Source organism: Barbatula barbatula (genome assembly GCF_947034865.1).
Source record: "Barbatula barbatula genome assembly, chromosome: 3".
NCBI classification, from domain to species: Eukaryota; Metazoa; Chordata; class Actinopteri; order Cypriniformes; family Nemacheilidae; genus Barbatula; species Barbatula barbatula.
The window spans coordinates 2,937,391-2,957,249 of NC_136764.1; the positions used below are offsets into that span (position 1 = coordinate 2,937,391).

Sequence of the window (19,859 nt, forward strand, 5' to 3'; positions counted from 1 at the left end):
ATGGTGATCTTCTGTTGTGTTCAGTGATGAGTCCAGTGCAATTAAATATTTACAAATGAATCAAATTCTTGCACCAGACATGATGCCTATACAGATGTTTATCTTAAATATGTTCATTTGGAATAAAGGCAAACACTATTTAATCCACAGCACAAATCTCCAACATTACGATATTTTAATAATACCTCTGCATACCTTATGCTAAGTTTTTATTTTCATTCTTTTAAAATGACCTTTGTATGAAGCAGTTTGAATGACACAAAATGTAAGACCTTTATTATATAATTATTTGACAAAATGGCAGCTGACAACAGTTTCCAAGGAAGGATTGGTTAAAAACGCTTAAGGTGGGGCTTAGAAAAAGTGTATTTGCATGCATTCATTTTAGATATCTATGAAGTAATTTTGACTAGTTAGAATGTTATTTCCAGATATCTATATTGAAATTCTTCCTGTCGCAAAGCTAAATGAAGATATATCCAAATAAATATCTTCCTAGTTACAAATCAGACTGAGATATTCATAATTAAATTGCAGATATCTTTAAATGAGATATCACTAGGAAGAATTTCAATTCAAGATATCTCTAATTTAGTTTTGTCGAGTCAAAAATCCAATTCAACATATCTACAATTAAAATAAGACTAGTAATAAGTTGCTTTCAGATATCTGCAAATGTGGTTTTGGATATCTTTAAAAATGATTCATTAAAGATATCTTAAATGTGATTATGACTAGTCAAAGACCAGTTACAGATATCTCTAATTATGATTTCTACTGGTGGTAACTCAGTTAGAGATATCTCTAATTGAATTATCACTAGTAAAAATTAGTTCAAGATATCTCTAATTGGAATTATGCCTAGTACAAAATGAATTATAGATATCTTTAATTGCAGTTTCTACCAGTCAAAACACATTTGTAGATATCTGAAAATATTTTTCAATGGAAGTCAATGGAAGAATATGACTAGTCAAAACAGCATTGTAGATATCTCAAATGTATATTATGAATAGCCAGAATAACATTATAGATATCTTCATTGCCTGTTATGACTAGTAATAATCACATTGTAGATATACTAATTCCAATTGCGACGACTCAAAATTACAGAAGAGATATCTGGAATTGTAATTTTGACTAGTCAAAACTAAATTATGACTAGTACAGCCAGGCGTATTTTATGTCAAAACGGCTTGCCATAGTGGACTGCAAACGTCAACAATGGAAGAGATCGCGTTCGCGTTCTTTATCGCAGACGAAGTTGATGCAGTTGAAATACCACTGTTTTTACACGAAGATGGTTATGATGAGGAGAATCACCGAAGGTGAACAGTGCTCATTACTTAAAATGGCTTATTCAGTAAATGGTAGGGATATAAATCTATCTGATCTAGAGTGGTATTGCAACTTGCATCTAATGAAATTAATTTCGAGTAAAAAATAAACAGTTGCAGATAATTCAGCACCAAAGAAAATTGTTTTTATTATTATTAAAGTTATTTGGGTGAACTATCCCTTTTTTACATGACAAATATTCCATATAAATATATTACACAATTGTTTGTCACCTTAATGTAAGTTTCAATTCATGTTTAATGATTAGGAAAAGTGTGTGCTGCAAATTATTCTTAAAAAATAATATGAAACAACAACACATTCTAAATTAAGAAATGAGCATGTGTGGGTTTTGTTTATTGCACTCATGGAATCAGACATATCCAAATAAAGATATCGGATAAAAACACAAACATGAGGCCTAATTGTAAAACAGTCACATTAGATGTATGCATGTATTGATGGATTGACTAATTTATTTAATGGAATAATGTTGTACAAAAATGTCAATGTATAAAGAGAATACACATCTCTCAATAAAGAGAAAATTAAAACAAACAGGACTTCACTTCAAACCAAGAAAATAGAAATAAAACATGTCCTAATTACTAAGTACTATAGAAAAAGTAAATCGTATTAGGCTATATGTAATGGACTTCTTAGAATTAAGGGGAAAAAAATATCAGCTGACATTCTCAGCCAATGAGCACGAAGCTGTGTCGTCAGTCAGTCGTTTCCCATCATGCTTTTGAGTAGCGCAGTCGGTGGAGAGCAACTGCGCTCGACTGCTCAATCCGACACAGCCGCCTCGCTGTCGCGAGAGTTTTTTGGCACACGTCAGCATGAGGTCAGAGCAAGGCGGACGTAACTCGGACACTTTTCTAACCGGCATGCAGCTCGCGGTGATCACCGGTGATCGGTTCTGCGCAGATTTTGTTCATCTCAAACAAGCCTATTGACCCGTTTAAACTGGAAACCGGCGTCTGAATCACGTGTTGTTTACGTGTATTCTACGTGTACTTGACGTGTATTTAACACGTTGAGTACGTGTTAAATATACGTAAAGTACACGTTAATTTTTCACGCGTAAAGTACGCGTAAAGTACACGTAAAGTACACGTACTTAACGTGTTAAAATTCGCGCGTTTTTGACCCTTTTGGCCTTCCATAGTATACGTGACGTGATATTTGCGTGGACGTCTCCATATAAAACAAATGGAGACGTACACGCACGCTTACACGTGTGTTATCTGTCATGCGTGCTAGTCACGTTCGCAAATGACACAAAGCGAGCGCCATACTATTGGCCTTCCATACCTAACTGGACGCTTCACTGCTACATAGGGATGGGCAATACCAATTATTTTCTTTCCGATCCGATACCAAGTACTTTCAAGACAAGTATCGTCGATGTCGATATCGATACCGATACTAGAATGAAATGTTTTTATGTGAGTGATTTTATATAGTTATTTTATAGCCATCATCATTCATATTAAATACACTGCAATGGACATTTTTTTACATTTATTAAAAAATACTGAACATTATTAATTAAATAAACAAAGATAACACTGTAGGCTATATAACAAATTCATGTCACACAAACTTTTTTCTACCCTTAATAAGTTTTTGAGATGAAACAAGTAAATGTTGACATTCCTCTTCATCCTGTTTAGGGTTAGGGTAAGGGTTAGATTATGATTATGATCTCCAGGTTATGCTTCTTTTTCTTTCAGTCAAGATGACCGTAGCCACGCACTCTTTAACTTCGCGTCACACGTGCTTGCTTGCCTTAAACAGAGTGAGCGAACAGAACACTGTCTTGACAAGCGGAGATACAACGGAAGAAGTAGTTCCCATTGCAGTTCCTATTTAAGTAAATATTTCAATAATATACGGCGTACTACTGTTATTAAAGTATCACAAAATCCCCCCAAAAAACAGATAGGATCGATACTTCTAATTGAGAATCGATCTTTTTGATACAATCGAAAGTATCGATACTTTAGGATCGATCCGCCCATCCCTACTGCTACACGTGATTTACGTGACGTCTACGTCACGTCAACGTCTCGTCTGCGTCTTGAATTCAATGCAATAAATAGCAGAATTTAAAAAAAGTTTAGACGCGGAGTGAGACGTTCAGTGAGACGTGTGTGTGCTGGTTAGTCATATTTTTGGACCGAATGGAACGCCATAGGTAAGGAAATAAACGAAACAATCCGAGCGCCATATTACTGGACGCTTCACTGCTACACGTGATTTACGTGACGTCTACGTCACGTCAACGTCTCGTCTGCGTCTTGAATTCAATGCAATAAATAGCAGAATTTAAAAAAAGTTAAGACGCGGAGTGAGACGTTCAGTGAGACGTGTGTGTGCTGGTTAGTCATATTTTTGGACCGAATGCGAGAGGATTGCCGACGCTGCGCTCAGCTGTCTCCCCACTCGCTACTACCGTCTTCAGCACACGCGGGGTTCCCTTTCGAGAGCGGTCACTTCGACATTGCGGAGACCGCATATGAAACTCCTCCTCTTTTTCACTTTTCCTGAAGTCCTATAGGATAACGCCAGTTAAAAAACTGGCCAATTGTCGCAAGACATGCACAGTATGCAAATACTGACGAATCTAGACAGTATAAATAAAGTGCATGAGACGACAATACCTCAGAATCTTCTTTTTCACGCTGCCATCGTTGAAGACGCAACTGGATACTTCTTCACCGCATCCGATGGCTTCTTTCTGTCGTCTCTGCGCGGGCCCCATTGGCCCGCAGGATACTCACGAGCACTGCATTGCCTGCCTGGGCCTTGCCCATGCGGAGGATGCACTCTGCGAGTCCGATTTCGCGCACTGTGCTGACCTGCCGGTGCGTGTTTTGAGGACTCGCAGGAACATTGCTCGTGGACTCTTAGGGTCGAGGCTCACCGCCGCCAACGAGCCGCTGGTGAGTCCACCCACTCCACGAGGTGGCGGCGACGACCCGGCTCCGGGCCCCCGTCCTCTGCCGTCACCTCATTCCCCAGTCCTCTTCGTCGACGAGGTCCTTCGTCCTCCGCCTTCCATCGCGGACGCCGTTTCCTTCGGCGTCGAGGAGGACGATGACTCCATGTCCATATCAGCTTCGGACAAGGACTGGGCAGGATCGGAGCGTGATCGTCCCGATCCGGAGAGCACCCCGGACCTCCACGAGGAGTTCGTCAGGGTTCTCGAAAAAGCTGTAAGCGAGCTCGACATCACCTGGGATCCACCTGAGATGCCGGCGAAGAGTAAGCTCGACTCCTGGTACTTTCAGGCGAGTCGCCGCCAGGCCACGTCGAAAAGGAGTTCGCCGTTCTTCCCAGATGTCCACGAGCACGTGGTGAAGACGTGGTCAGCACCTCAGTCGGCGCGCGTCCACGCTGCTACGCCGGCCATGTTTGCCCACGTGGTCGGGGCCGAGGCCCACGGTTACGTGCGCATGCCACCCGTCGAGGAGACCCTCGCCGCTCATTTGTGCCCTTCCGCCACCTCGCTGGGCTCGGACCCAGGCCTGCCCTCGAAGCCGTGCAGGTTTACCGCCCATCTCGCTGGTAAGGCATACGCGTCCGCTGGCGAGGCCGCCTCCGCCTTGCACACTATGGCGGTGCTGCAGGTGTTCCAGGCAAAGATCCTTCAGTCGCTGGATAGCGGCAGCCTGGAGACGGACGCTACACGGGATCTGAGGGCAGCGACCGACTTCGCGCTGATGGCTACGAAACGCACCGCCCAGGCTATCGGCAGATCTATGGGGTTTATGGTCGTCCTCCACCGTCATCTGTGGCTTACGCTGGCGGATCTAAAGGACGCCGATCGTAAGTCCCTGCTCAACGCGCCGATCACTCCCTCCGGCCTCTTTGGTGACGTCGTGGAGTCGGTAGTAGAGCGTTTTGGTGAGGCGCAAAAGCGCGCCAAGGCCATGAGTCACGTGCTGCCTCGACGCTCTTACCAACCGTCTCCGAGAGCCCGCTCTTCATCCGCGCCTCACTCCTCGCAGAGACCCGCCAAACAGCACGCGGCTCCCGCACCGGCTAGTCGAGGTCGCGAACCGGACGTCCGTCCTAAACAATGGGCGGGCCCAGCAAAGAAGAGGTACGGGCCGAAGAGGGGTCCACGCCACGACGGCGGAGCGTCATCGGCTGCCAAGCCGTCGTCCTGACGGACCTGGGAAGAGGAGGAGAGAGTCTGTGAGCGTGCCGGCGGACCCAAAGCGCCGCTGTTTGCAACAGTTTTCCCCCGCGGTTGCGGGCGATTATTGCAATGTTGTAAGTGTTGTTTGTGTGAATGCAATAAAAACACATACCTGTTCACAGAAGGAGCTTTTTCCCCCTCACACACACAATGCTGCGTCCCTTGCCCTGCCACGGTGCAGCGCGAAGCCGCAGCTAGTCACAACTATAACCAGCATTCCCTCGTCCACGGACGCTCCCGTGGACGAGGGACCGCTGGAGTCTCACGCGCGAGATATTTTCCCGCCAGTGCATTTAGCCTCGCTGGGCCAGCGCGCTACCCTAAACGGTCCGATGACGGTAACCCCCGATCAGATTCGGCCGTTATGTCTGTTTCTGGACGCGTGGAAAGCCATCCCAGGCATCTCTCTTTGGCTGCTAAACGTGATAGAACACGGGTACTCCCTGCAGTTCAGGCGCAGACCTCCCCGCTTCAGCGGTGTGGTCCCGTCGCTTACGTCAGCGCAAAACGCACCTGTGCTAAGGCAGGAAATCCGCAGCCTGCTCGCGAAGAGAGCGATCGAGCGTGTCCCGCCGAACGAGCTGGAAAGCGGGTTTTACAGCCGGTATTTTGTAGTGCCCAAGAGAGATGGTGGTCTGCGTCCGATTCTGGACTTGAGACCCGTCAACCGAGCGCTTCACAAGCGAGCGTTCAGAATGACAACTCTAAAACAGATCCTGGCACAAGTGCGTCCCGGGGACTGGTTTGTTTCCGTAGATCTGAAGGATGCGTACTTCCATGTTCAGATAAACAAGCGCCACCGAAGGTTCCTGCGATTCGCATTCGAGGATTCAGCGTACCAATTTGCCGTCCTCCCATTCGGGCTGGCATTAGCTCCGCGCACATTCTCGAAGTGCGTGGACGCGGCGCTTTCCCCTCTCAGAGCGAGCGGAATGCGCATTCTCAATTATCTGGACGATTGGCTGATTTTAGCCCACTCTCGGAAGGCGCTAATCGGTCACACGCAGATGCTGCTTGGTCACTTGGCATCCCTGGGGCTGCGCGTGAACATGCAGAAGAGCAAACTCACGCCGAGTCAGTCTATAACGTATCTGGGGGTATGTTTCGACTCAGTGGAGATGCGCGCTCGTCTCTCCCTAGAGAGGACGGAGTCCATCTCTTCAGCTCTACATTCGCTCAGGCTGGGCCGGTCTGTTCCCCTGAGGGAGTTCCAGAGGCTTTTGGGTCTCATGGCATCGGCGTCGGCGGTCTGCCACCTAGGTCTTCTGCACATGCGACCGCTTCAGTTCTGGCTGAAGGCTCGGGTTCCATGGAGAGCATGGTCCTCGGGCCAGGCGCGAGTCCCGGTTACACGCCGCTGCCTCGACGCCCTGAGTCCATGGCGCGACCCGAGCATGTTCAGTCGGGGAGTTCCCCTGGGGCTGGTGACGAGACGCACAGTCGTTACGACGGATGCATCGTCCTCGGGATGGGGCGCGGTGTGCGAGGGCATGCCGGCATCCGGCCTTTGGTCACAGTCTCTGAGGAAATGGCACATAAATCGCTTGGAACTAAAGGCGGTGTCTCTAGCTCTTCATACTTTCCAGTCGAGGCTGGAGCAGAAACATGTTCTGATTCGCACCGACAACATGTCCGTGGTTTCGTACATAAATCGCCAGGGAGGGATCCGTTCCGGAGCTCTTTTCAAACAGGCGGCGGGTCTCCTACTGTGGGCGGATCGGCATATACTCTCTATCAGAGCAGCGCATATCCCCGGTCATCTGAACCGCGGAGCGGACATGCTTTCGAGGGAGGGTCTTCAGCACGGGGAATGGAGGCTTCATCCCGACACAGTCCTGTTAATTTGGGAACGCTTCGGGAAAGCGGAGGTGGATCTATTCGCGACAAGCGAGAACGCACACTGCCCGTTGTATTTCTCGCTGATCCACTCCCCTATGGGGAGCGACGCGCTGACGGGGCGTTGGCCGGCCGTTCGGCTTTACGCGTTTCCTCCGGTGAAGATTTTACCCCTAGTGCTGTGCAAAGTCAGAGAGGAGACGGCGTCGGTGATTCTCGTCGCTCCGTTCTGGCCGAATCAACCATGGTTCCCGGACCTGAGGGAGTTGTTGACGGCACCGCCGTGGCGGATTCCCCTCAGGAGAGACCTGTTGTCCCAAGTGAACGGCACGATTTGGCACCCCAGCCCGGAGTTGTGGAACCTTCATGCCTGGCCGCTTCGGGGATTCTAACTGCACTCCCTCAGCGTGTGCTGGATACTATTTCGGAGTCTCGCGCGCCGTCTACCAGACGTTTATACGCTCTAAAATGGGGGGTGTTTGCTAAATGGTGCAGCAGCAACAATATCGACCCGGCGTCTTGCCCCGTGTCTGATATTTTGTCTTTCCTGCAGCACAGGCTGGACAGCGGCGGCCTCCCGTCAACGCTGAAGGTTTACGTAGCGGCCATCGCCTCGTTTCGTTCCCCGGTTGATGGGCAATCGATTGGTAGGCACATGCTGGTGGTCAGATTCCTCAGAGGAGCGAGGAGACTTTTCCCCCCGCGAACCCCTTCGGTGCCACCTTGGGACTTAACACTGGTGTTGAAGGCTCTCTCTTCTCCCCCCTTTGAGCCTTTGGACGCGGCTTCGGTAAGAGAGCTCACTCTAAAAACCGTTCTCCTTCTCGCCCTTGCTTCGGCTAAGCGCATAGGGGATTTGCAAGCGCTCTCAGTCGGCGCTGATTTCATTCGTTTTGGGCCAGGCGACTGCAGCGTCACTCTCCGGCCAAAATCGGGTTATGTGCCAAAGTCCATGTCTACCCCTTTTAGAGCTCAGGTCATTTCCTTGCCCGCCTTGTCTTCCGAGTCGTCAGACTCACAGGATGCTGACGCTCAGAGAGCGGTATGCCCGGTAAGGGTATTGCGGGCTTACATAGATCGCACGGCCGGGTTTCGGCAGTCGGAGCAGCTCTTTATTTGTTTTGGTGGGGGTACTTAAGGCCGGGCTGTCTCAAAACAGAGGCTCTCTCACTGGGTAGTGGACGCTATTACCTTGGCGTACGAAAGCCAGGGTCAGAACTGCCCCTTCGGTATCAGAGCTCATTCGACTAGGGCTATCGCCTCTTCGTGGGCCTGGTCTAGGGGCACATCTATTCAGGACATATGCTGTGCAGCTGGCTGGTCTTCTCAGAATACTTTCGCCAGGTTCTACAGATTGGATGTGTCCTCGTTGGCTTCTCAAGTCCTCTCGGTGAGTGCTGATTAAGCTTATCTTCTACCTTGTAAATGTATTGTGCTACACAGTTGTTGCCGCATTGCTGTTTACACTGTGCTTGGTGTACTTATGTTCGTTATTATATCGCCCGGGTTTCCGTGCTGGTTCTACTGCTGTGGTGTCTGCCCTGTTCAGCGCAGCCCGCTGCATTCGTTGGGTTTGGATATGCAAATTCGACAAAAGACCAATCTAGCAGTTCATTGGCGTGCTCAGTGATCTAGCAGCTCATAGGCCGGTTTCAGCCAATCAGCGGTTAACGCTTGGGGCAACCTCGCGAATGGTTGGTTTGTCTGCTCCGCATACTGTGTACGTGTTATCCCAGTTATCGGGCTGTTTTTGCTAGCTCTCACGGCGGGATTGTACTACCGTTCCATATGCGGTCTCCGCAATGTCGAAGTGACCGCTCTCGAAAGGGAACGTCTCGGTTACTTTCGTAACCTCGGTTCCCTGAGAAGCGGGAACGAGACATTGCGGAGAACGCCGTGTTCGCTGCTTATCTCTGGTCAAGCGTTCTATCGTAGTTTCTGAGGTATTGTCGTCTCATGCACTTTATTTATACTGTCTAGATTCGTCAGTATTTGCATACTGTGCATGTCTTGCGACAATTGGCCAGTTTTTTAACTGGCGTTATCCTATAGGACTTCAGGAAAAGTGAAAAAGAGGAGGAGTTTCATATGCGGTCTCCGCAATGTCTCGTTCCCGCTTCTCAGGGAACCGAGGTTACGAAAGTAACCGAGACGTTTCGTTGAGGCTGCTCGGACGAGCGCCTCCTACGTGGGTCGACGCCGCCCACTGTTGTCCCCTAGCTGCTTCACTCGGGAGAACAGACTGCACACAAGACTTCCAACGTCGTTGGCTGGCGCTGCTGTACACTGGGTCTCCCAGTTGGCCTTGCAGTCAGCCCCAACGTCCGGACCATTAGTCATCTCCAACTCTGTTGGTCTCTCTCAGTTTCTCTCTGTCGTAGTTCAATAAATACCCCTGTTACCCCTGCAATTGAATCCGTGTATTTTTCTGCCCTGACTAAACCCTGACATAAACAGAGAAAACAATGCAAAGCCTTTTTGTGGAATATGTATTTTATTGAATGACTATGGTAAGAATTGCTAGTAAATCCATAATGAAGAGAAGTGAAGTCTTTGAGTGTGGTGTGAGTATTAGAGCCAGTTAAGCAGCATCACATAATCCATACTGGAGAAAGAGCGTCACTGGAGAATAAACTTCATAAGTCTTCATATTGTGAAGAGTTTCACTCAGCAGGTTCCTGGAGAGACGTCACACTACTGCCTTCAAGAGGAAGAACCTTTAGCGCAGGGGTCACTAACTAGTGGACTTCAGTCTGAATGAACTTTGATGTCATCTGCCTGTGGATCAAGTCTGTCATGTTTGGTGGCTCCTCCTCCTTCACAGGTAACTGCAGGTGAAAGTGAAACTATTACAGCAGGAGCCATTTTACAGCAAAGCCTCGTTCAAGAAAATAAATCATAAAGAAGCTAAAAACACAGTAAGTATAAACAGCCTCATATTTATTCAGTAGATTTAATATCGTCTTGATCTGAACATCACATTAAGTTTATTGCTTGAAGAACTGTCTTGAATATTGTGTTGTTTCTGGAATCAGGAAGTGTGTTTATAAACTCAAAACATTAAAAGTGACGTTTTGAAAACTTAGTTTCTCTGTGAAGAGCAAATGTGAAGCTCAATGTTGTGGACGGACTGATGGGAAAGAAGTGTGTATTTCTGAGATGACACATAACACATCAGTATTTTGTTTACAGGTTTGAGATTAACTCTTTATATTCTGACACTGTGTGTTCATCATGAATCTCTCCAAAAAGACCAAAAGGTGAGAAATTAAAGATTTTAATAAACTTAAATGAGTTATTGTCTATAGTTAGATGTGTTTTGCTCTGACAGATGTAAGAGTTTGTATTTAATAACTTACTTTAGTTTAAATAGTTTCAGTTTAGTTTCATTTATTATTTGTGGTTTTATAATCATTGACATGTAGAGACATTTTGTAAATGTGTGTAACATTTATACACATTTACTAATTATATTTTGATGAATTATATTAAAATATGTTTTTATCATTTATATAAAGTATTATTATTGTGTGAAATATCTCATTAATACAAGTGCTTTATTGAATAACGCATAAAACTGAACATGAAGTAAAGTGTTGTAATGTTGTTTTAGTTTGACTGGTGGAGAATCTCCTAAACCCAGCTGTGTGTCCATGAAGAGTGAAGATTCAATGGGTCGTCCACTTTACTTCAGTTCAGGAGACTGTGATGATCCAGATGTGAGGTGAGAACAGTCTGATGGTTTAGACGAGTAAATCACTTCATCAGTCTTTATTCTCTGATCTGAGTCTGTGCTGTTGATGTTACTGCAGATATTCACTGAACACTTTACTGACAGATACACACATTAATCCATGTGTTCACTGTATGAAACACATATTTCATTTATTGTTACATTACAGAAACACCACAAATGTCTCAATCAAAGGGAAGCACATGGAGTCTGTTTTCCAGGTGTGTGTGTGTGTGTGTGTCTGTCTGTCTGTCTGTGTGTGTCTGTGTGTGTGTGTGTGTGCTTGCATGCGTGTGTCAATGTGTGTGTGTGTGTGTGTTTCTGTGTATGTGTGTGTTTCTGTGTGTGCGCGTGTGTGTGTGTGTCTGTGTGTGTGTGTGTGTGTGTGTGTTTCTGTGTGTGTGTGTTTCTGTGTGTGTGTGTGTGTATGTGTGTGTGTCTGTCTGTGTGTGTGTGTGTGTGTGTGTGTGTGTCTGTGTGTGTGTGTGTCTGTGTGTTTGTGTGTGTGTGTGTGTTTGTGTGTGTGTGTGCGTGTGTGTGTGTGTCTGTGTGTTTGTGTGTGTGTGTGTGTGTGTGTGTATGTGTATGTGTGTCTGTGTGTAAGTAAGTAACTACTGTGTAGCAACCATGTATATATAAATATAAATAAATATAAATTATTAAAATATAATATTTTTACCCCAAAATATGTTTCTAAGGCCAAAATCAAATCTGTATGTTTAAAGGGAGTTTCATGAGATTCTTTTACTGTCAGTCGTACTGCAGCTTTACACAGATTACTGTTATTATTACTGATGATTCTGAAACATGTTTAGATGTTTAGTTTCAAACTGATTCATTGTAGTAAGAAGTCACGATCATATTGATTTGAAATAGATCTCAGTGTGTTATCAATGCTGATGTGTATTTGATGCTTTGAGAATCATTTGAAGGCAAAATATGAATTAAAGAAAATATGATTTTGTTTGTGTAGTTTTGATGTGTGTTTATAGTGTTTAAAGTGTTACAGGTTTCATGAAATGAGGTTCAAGCAATTTAGAAGAAAACTGTGTTCACTAAAATGAGCATTAAAACCTTTTTCTGCCCTCATAAGAAAACTAAATCATGTGTGTTTGAACAATGTTTTCAGGAGATTGAGCACAAACTCATCTCTCTGATGAAGAAAGAGCTGAAGATCTTCAAGAGTCTACTGAGTCCAGATTACCCATCATGCTCTGAGAGAGAAGAGGAGGATGATGAAGATCAGATCAGAGTCAGAGAGATGTTTCTGAAGATCACACTGAATGTCCTGAGGAAGATGAAGCAGACAGACCTCGCTGACAAACTACAGACCAGTAAGAGCTCTCAGTCATGTGACTATGACATCACTTTACCTTCAGACGAACAGACACAGTGTCTGTATTTACTGATGATTATTAGTGAAAATACATTTACAGTTAATAAATCAACACAATAGAACCATGAAGCTTTTTGTGTTCATCTAATGTCATGATCAACAAAATCTTAAAACACTCTTAAGGTCAAATATAATAACAAATTAGGCAAAATATTCAATTGTTTTTATAAGCATAGAGAGCTTTACTATGTTAAAATGATATTAAATAAGAAAAATAAACATGTTTTTTTACATTGTACATACTGTAGAATTAAGGATTTTCTAATCGTAAACATGTATTTTTATTTATATTCCCTTTGTTTATCAGAATTGGCCCCTTTATACATGAAGAAACACAAATCCAGACTAAAAGAGAAATTCCAGAGAATGAATGAAGGAATCTCAAGTCAAGGAAGCTCAACACTTGTGAATGAGATCTACACAGAGCTGTACATCACAGAGGGAGGGAGTGAAGACATCAATAATGAACATGAGGTGAGACAGATTGAGACGGCATCCAGAAGATCAGAGACACAAGAAACACAAATCAAATGTAATGACATCTTTAAAGTCTCACCTGAACTAAACAAACCCATCAGAAGTGTGCTGACTAAAGGAGTCGCTGGAATTGGAAAAACAGTCTCTGTGCAGAAGTTCATTCTGGATTGGGCTGAAGAAAAAACAAATCAAGATCTTCACTTCATATTTCCACTTCCTTTCAGAGAACTGAATCTGATCAAACAGACAAATATCAGTCTGATGGATCTTCTTCATCAGTTCTTCACAGATACCACAGAACTGAGATCGACAGACTTTGATGATTATAAAGTTGTGTTTATCTTTGATGGTCTGGATGAGTGTCGTCTTCCTCTAGATTTCTCAAAGAATCCGAGTTTGTTTGATGTCAGAGAATCAGCGTCAGTGGATGTGCTGCTGACAAACCTCATCAAGGGGAATCTGCTTCCTTCTGCTCTGATCTGGATCACCTCTCGACCAGCAGCAGCCAATCAGATTCCTCCTGAGTGTGTTGATCTGATCACAGATGTACGAGGATTCAATGACCCTCAGAAGGACGAGTATTTCAGGAAGAGAATCAATGATGAGAGTCTGGCCAACAGAATCATCACACACATGAAATCATCCAGAAGTCTGTACATCATGTGTCACATCCCAGTCTTCTGCTGGATTTCAGCCACTGTTCTCCAGAGAATGTTGAGTGAAGCAGAGAGTCCAGCACAGATCCCCAAGACTCTCACTCACATGTTCACACACTTCCTGATGTTTCAGATCAAACTGAAGAGTCAGAAGTATGATGGGAAATGTGAGGTAGATCTTCAGCAGGCTAGAAAGAGTCTTGAGTCTCTGGGAAAACTGGCTTTTCAACAGCTGGAGAAAGGGAACCTGATCTTCTATGAGGAGGATCTGAGAGAGTGTGACATTGATGTCAGAGAAGCGTCAGTGTACTCAGGAGTTTGTACTCAGATCTTCAGAGAGGAGTTTGGACTGAACCTGGGGAAGGTGTTCAGCTTTGTGCATCTGAGCGTTCAGGAGTTTCTCGCTGCTTTATTCAAGTTTCTGTCATTTCTTCAGCAAACATCAGAAAACTTCAGCAGATTGAGATCAAACATGAGTGATTTACTGAAGAGTGAAGTGGACAAGGCCTTACAGAGTGAGAACGGACACCTGGATCTTTACCTCAGATTTCTTCTGGGTCTCTCACTGGAGTCCAGTCAGACAATCTTACGAGATCTGATGACACAGACAGGAAGAAGCTCTGACAGTGAACAGGAAATAGTCGAGTACATTAAGATGAAGATCAGAGAGAATCTCTCTCCAGAGAAATCCATCAATCTGTTTCACTGTCTGAATGAACTCAATGATCATTCTCTAGTGCAGGAAGTACAAACATATGTGAACAGAGGAGATGAGTTTAGTCTTACTGGAGTCCGTCTCTCTCCTGCTCAGTGGTCGGCTCTGGTGTTTGTGTTACTGAACTCAGAAGAGAAGCTGGATGAGTTTAATCTGAGGAAATATGATCCATCAAATGAAGGTCTTCTGAGGCTTCTGCCAGTGATCAAAGCATCCAGAACAGCTGAGTGAGTCATTTACCTGCAGTTTCACCTGAACATCTAACAGTCCACATTACTGTAGTTAATGTCCTACAGAGACACAATAAAACATGATGGAATTGTTCACTGCATCTATAGAGTGAGAGCTGCTCTCTTGTGGCTTTTTTCTGATTTTCATTCATTTGTTTTTTATTTATAATTGTCTGTCAGTGTTCAGTTCTTGCAGTGATTCTCTATCAGGTGCAGATGTTGCTTCAGCTCTTGTGCAGATGATTCTCATTGTTCAAAAATTATCTCTTGATGTGTTTATATCTTCACTGTTATCTTGTTATTTCTCTTTCAGTCTGATTGGCTGTAATCTGACAGAGAAAAGTTGTTCATCACTGGCGTCAGTTCTCAGATCAAACTCCTCAAGTCTGATAGAACTGAACCTGAGTAACAATAATCTGAAGGATTCAGGAGTGAAGCTGCTCTCTGATGGACTGAAGAATACAAACTGTAAACTGAAGACATTACAGTAAGAAAATCCTTAAAGCAATAAAGTTAAACATGTGTATGTATTATGTAAATGGAGGTCTTCATAAGTTCATCAGAATCATCTTTATATGTAAGAGACTCAACAGTGACTGTCAGTCAATGACTCTCTGTTGATTCAGATTCATACAGAATTATCACCAAACTGAGATCATTTTAATAAATAACTTCAATATATTAAACTATTCATGATATTATAGTAAACTGACAGTGATTTACAATAAATTAATTTATTATGTGTATCTTGTAAAAAGGGACATAATTTGATACATTTGATGAATAATAATATGTGAATAATAAAAATATATTAAAGTATAATTAACTATATTAAGTAATTCTGCTATTAATTATTGTCTAAATGTTATTGTCATTATTTCATTTATTTTCTTCTCTCTTCAGTCTGTATAACTGCAGTATTGGATCTGAAGGTTGTGTTGCTCTGACTTCAGCTCTGAGATCAAACCCCTCACATCTGACACAACTGGATCTGAGCTTTAATAATCCAAAAGATTCAGGAGTGAAGCTGCTCTCTGATCTACTGAAGGATCCACACTGTCAACTACAGAAACTACTGTGAGTTACTGATCAAATTATCATTTAGTTTATAAATTCACTTTTTTTAATAATCTCAAGTGACTGTCGAGTATTTTTGTTGTTTATGTTTTGCTGTTTCACTCTTGTTCTTGTGTAAATTTGATGTAGTTGACAGTGGCGGCGTTTTAACAAAACCTCGGTTATGTCAATTTCCTCCGGCCAAACAACAGAGATATTCCTAAGTAACGTCACCATAAATGATACCACATCTAAATGTAGCACGAGGGCACTATAAAATGAAGATGCCCGATCAACATCGCCTGACTACGCCACCCTGAATCCCTCACAGGGAGAGTGAAGTTAAATTATAGACACAGATTCATTGTAACAGAAGGAATAGAGACGAGTTTCTCAAATAGAACAAAATTCACAATTTATTGACAGACATCTTATAGAAAAGGACACGCCCTATTAAAAGGCCTGAATTATTAATCAAGGTAATCACCATTGGAGCAGTAATCTTAAAATAGAGAACACCAACTTTAAGAGACGAAACAAGCCCAAAGACAAACTAGCGGACACTCGAGGAGGACTGACCGTCCACTGGCATGGGCCCACACTATTGCCCCTGTGATATTCACCAGTACACGTGCCTAATAAAAGGGAAACACACGCGCACACCCAAAGAGAAATAAATGTGAACAACACAGTGTACATGGCAGCACCACAGGAGAGTATCCACCAAAGAGACCACACCCGTGTTCCAGCCAGCACTCCCTAGTGATCCGCTAAACAAAAGACAAAGATAAAACAAATGAGTTGGTTCTCGGAGTAAAACTGATGCTCAGGAAGCGGACCATTGTAGTTTAAACAGCCCTGATGTAGACTAAGAGTAACCATACCCAGCCGTACTAGACATGTCACAATATTAAATAGGAAATTATCAAAAAAACCTTAACCAGCAAACCCCCCAAAAAAGGAAAATAAGTTACATAAAACCGAAAGGGGAGGAAAGACAGCAGTGGCAAAGAAACTGGAATATTCAAAAATAGACCAAATGTTACATCAAATAAATATAAAATCATCTAAACATCAACTACACAAATAAATATATATTGCCGCAGCTAAATCACTCCCAATACACATAAACCCTACCAATGCTCTAAAAGGTTGAACAGTACCACTTTCAATGGTCACTAACATCCGTCCACCAGCCCCACGACCATCAGGGAGATCAAACCAGCCTAAAACACATCCACAAAAATGGTTGAAATCATTCATTCTAACTATATACAAGGAAAGGAGGATAACAGCCTACAAACAAGGCGCACAGGTGTACTAAAGTGTGTACATCACAGTAGAGGCAATAAATACTGAATGAGTGAAAGTAGCAACAATGATAACCTTCTTGAGTCTCAACCAGCAAACAAAGCCCATGCAAACAACTGCTCCTCTGGTCTTATAAAGCACCTGGGAATCTAATCATGTGCACAACTCCGCCCCAAGGAAATGCTCTTAAAGGGGCCCTGTCACTTTTCCCTGCTACATAAACAAATCATTCACAAGAATCCAAATAACTGAATGAATGCATGAACATGCACAGAGACTTACAGATAACAAATACAAACCCTCATATCCATTAAAATGTGTTTTTAAAGCTCTAACTCTGCAGCAAAAGTGCGACTCCAACAAATATCTACTAAAGCATCTGTCATTTATACTGTGTGTGACAATCGCTTCAAACCCACAGACAGATGTTTCATAACAACCACAAACGACCACTTTCATCAGGTCCGAGTCTAAAATAAACACCAAACATTAAATGAAATGAACAGCAAACATTATTAAATATAAAACATGTCTCATCTTGTCACAGTGCAGTTTATTGTTATTAAGCAGCGGCGAGGTTGAAGCTAAATCTGTGACATCCAGATAATCCAAAAAGATTCACCTGAACATCTAACATGCAAGAAATATACAGCAGTCTAAAATATGAAGATGATCTTTAATGAGCAAATATTAAATAAATTAAGCCCCCTTGTGTGTTTGTATATATATATATTTATATATATTTATATTATCTTTTTTTATGTAGTGAAGTGAAGTGGGTGGCGCCCTCTCTGCGTGTGTTGACTCCGCCCTAGAGGCTTGTAGTTAATCAGCGTCTCATTCATCCGGGTATATTAAGGTGGTTGTTTTGGACATGGGGTCAATGTGCTGCGCTGTGTTTATCTATCGCGTCATTATTCTGCTATCAGTCTGGTGCCCTGGCTAGAGGTGCTGGGCTGTTTGCGGATAAGCACATGTTGTGCTGAGTGTTTGGGTCGGATTGGGACTTCCATGGCTGCTGTTCTGTTCCTACTATTCTAACATTTTGTTTCTATTGTTTTGTTTCATTAACCTGCTGAGTGCAGTTGTTATGTGAGCACACTTCAGCCTTGTTGAGTTATTTTGCTTTTATTATGGTGTGATTATTTCACTTATTTTTTTCACTTATTAACCGCATTTGGAAGACTGTTCCATCGGGAAGGAGTTGTGAAGGAGAATGAGCGTGAAAGTGATTTTCTGCCCTTATGAGAAGACAATACAAGGCGCCGCAGGTTCTTGGTGGGGTGTAGGAGTGTAGTAAGGTGTGGAAGTATGCCGACGCAGATCCAGTGATAGTCCTGTAGGCAAACATCAGTGACTTGAATCTGATCCGGGCTTCAACCGGTAGCCAGTAGAGAGAGATTAAAGGTGGTGTCACATGAACCCTTTTGGGCTGTTTTGAACCAGCTGAAAGCCTTTGCAGGAAGACCAGCGAGGAGAGCATTGCAGAAGTCCAACCTTGAGATCACCAGCGCCTGGACAAGAAGTTGTGCCGCATTCTCTGTGAGATAGGGTCTAACCTTTGGGATGTTGAATAAGGCATGTCGACAGGATTGCGTTGTCTTTGCAATGTCACTGTCATTGTCACTAAACAAGTAATGAGATTTTTTTAAATGTTTGTGTCTTTCTCTTGGAACATTGTTATATGTATTACATTTGTGATACGGTGAGATTTTAAGTATCACATGAACCTTGTGTCAGCGTTATTCACATCAGAAAGTTCCATCATGCAGTCAGAAAACAGTCATAAGTGTCTTACTAACATTGTGACTCACTGTTATCTTGTTATTTCGCTTTCAGTCTGAGTTACTGTAATCTGACAGAGAAAAGTTGTTCATCACTGGCGTCAGTTCTCAGATCAAACTCCTCAAGTCTGACAGAACTGAACCTGAGTGACAATAAACTGAAGGATTCAGGAGTGAAGCTGCTCTCTGATGGACTGAAGAATACAAACTGTAAACTGAAGACATTAAAGTAAGAAAATCCTTAAAGCAATAAAGTTAAACATGTGTATGTATTATGTAAATGAAGGTCTTCATAAGTTTATCAGAATCATCTTTATATGTAAGAGACTCAACAGTGACTGTCAGTCAATGACTCTCTGTTGATTCAGATTCATACAGAATTATCACCAAACTGAGATCATTTTAATAACTAACTTCAATATATTAAACTATTCATGATATGAATATAAACTGACAGTGATTTACAATAAATTAATTTATCTTGTAAAAAGGGACATAATTTGATACATTGATGAATAATAATATATGAATAATAAAAATATATTAAAGTATAATTAACTTAATTTAACTCCTAACTATTGTCTAAATGTTATTGTCATTATTTCATTTATTTTCTTCTCTCTTCAGTCTGTATAACTGCAGTATTGGATCTGAAGGTTGTGTTGCTCTGACTTCAGCTCTGAGATCAAACCCCTCACATCTGACACAACTGGATCTGAGTGATAATAAACCAGAAGATTCAGGAGTGAAGCTGCTCTCTGATCTACTGAAGGATCCTCAATGTAAACTACAGACACTCCTGTGAGTTACTAATCAAATTATCATTTTGTTTATAAATTCACTTTTTTTAATAATCTCAAGTGACTGTCGAGTATTTTTGCTGTTTATGTTTTGCTGTTTCACTCTTGTTCTTGTGTAAATTTGATGTAGTTGACAGTGGAGGCGTTTTAACAAAACCTCGGTAATGTCAGTTTCCTCCGGCCAAACAACAGAGATATTCCTAAGTGACGTCAACATAAATGATACCACATCTAAATGTAGCACGAGGGCACTATAAAATGAAGATGCCCGATCAACATCGCCTGACTACGCCACCCTGAATCCCTCACAGGGA

The 19,859-nt window shown here is 43.0% G+C and overlaps 1 protein-coding gene across 2 annotated transcripts in view; it reads left to right on the forward strand.

The window, feature by feature from the left end:
• LOC306891677 (NLR family CARD domain-containing protein 3-like) overlaps positions 1-19,859 on the forward strand; it is a 269,541-nt gene that overhangs the window by 243,214 nt on the left and 6,468 nt on the right. The window contains exons 1-10 of one of the 2 annotated variants that reach the window (XM_079452138.1): positions 10,218-10,305; positions 10,580-10,647; positions 11,001-11,111; positions 11,290-11,341; positions 12,250-12,454; positions 12,824-14,591; positions 14,908-15,081; positions 15,498-15,671; positions 18,801-18,974; positions 19,373-19,546. In XM_079452138.1, coding sequence (XP_079308264.1) covers positions 10,622-10,647; positions 11,001-11,111; positions 11,290-11,341; positions 12,250-12,454; positions 12,824-14,591; positions 14,908-15,081; positions 15,498-15,671; positions 18,801-18,974; positions 19,373-19,546 — 2,858 coding nt within the window. In that variant the 5' untranslated portion in view covers positions 10,218-10,305; positions 10,580-10,621. Of the gene's footprint in view, positions 1-10,217; positions 10,306-10,579; positions 10,648-11,000; positions 11,112-11,289; positions 11,342-12,249; positions 12,455-12,823; positions 14,592-14,907; positions 15,082-15,497; positions 15,672-18,800; positions 18,975-19,372; positions 19,547-19,859 lie in introns of those variants that run through there. The other variant, XM_079452137.1, reaches the window with a different exon arrangement.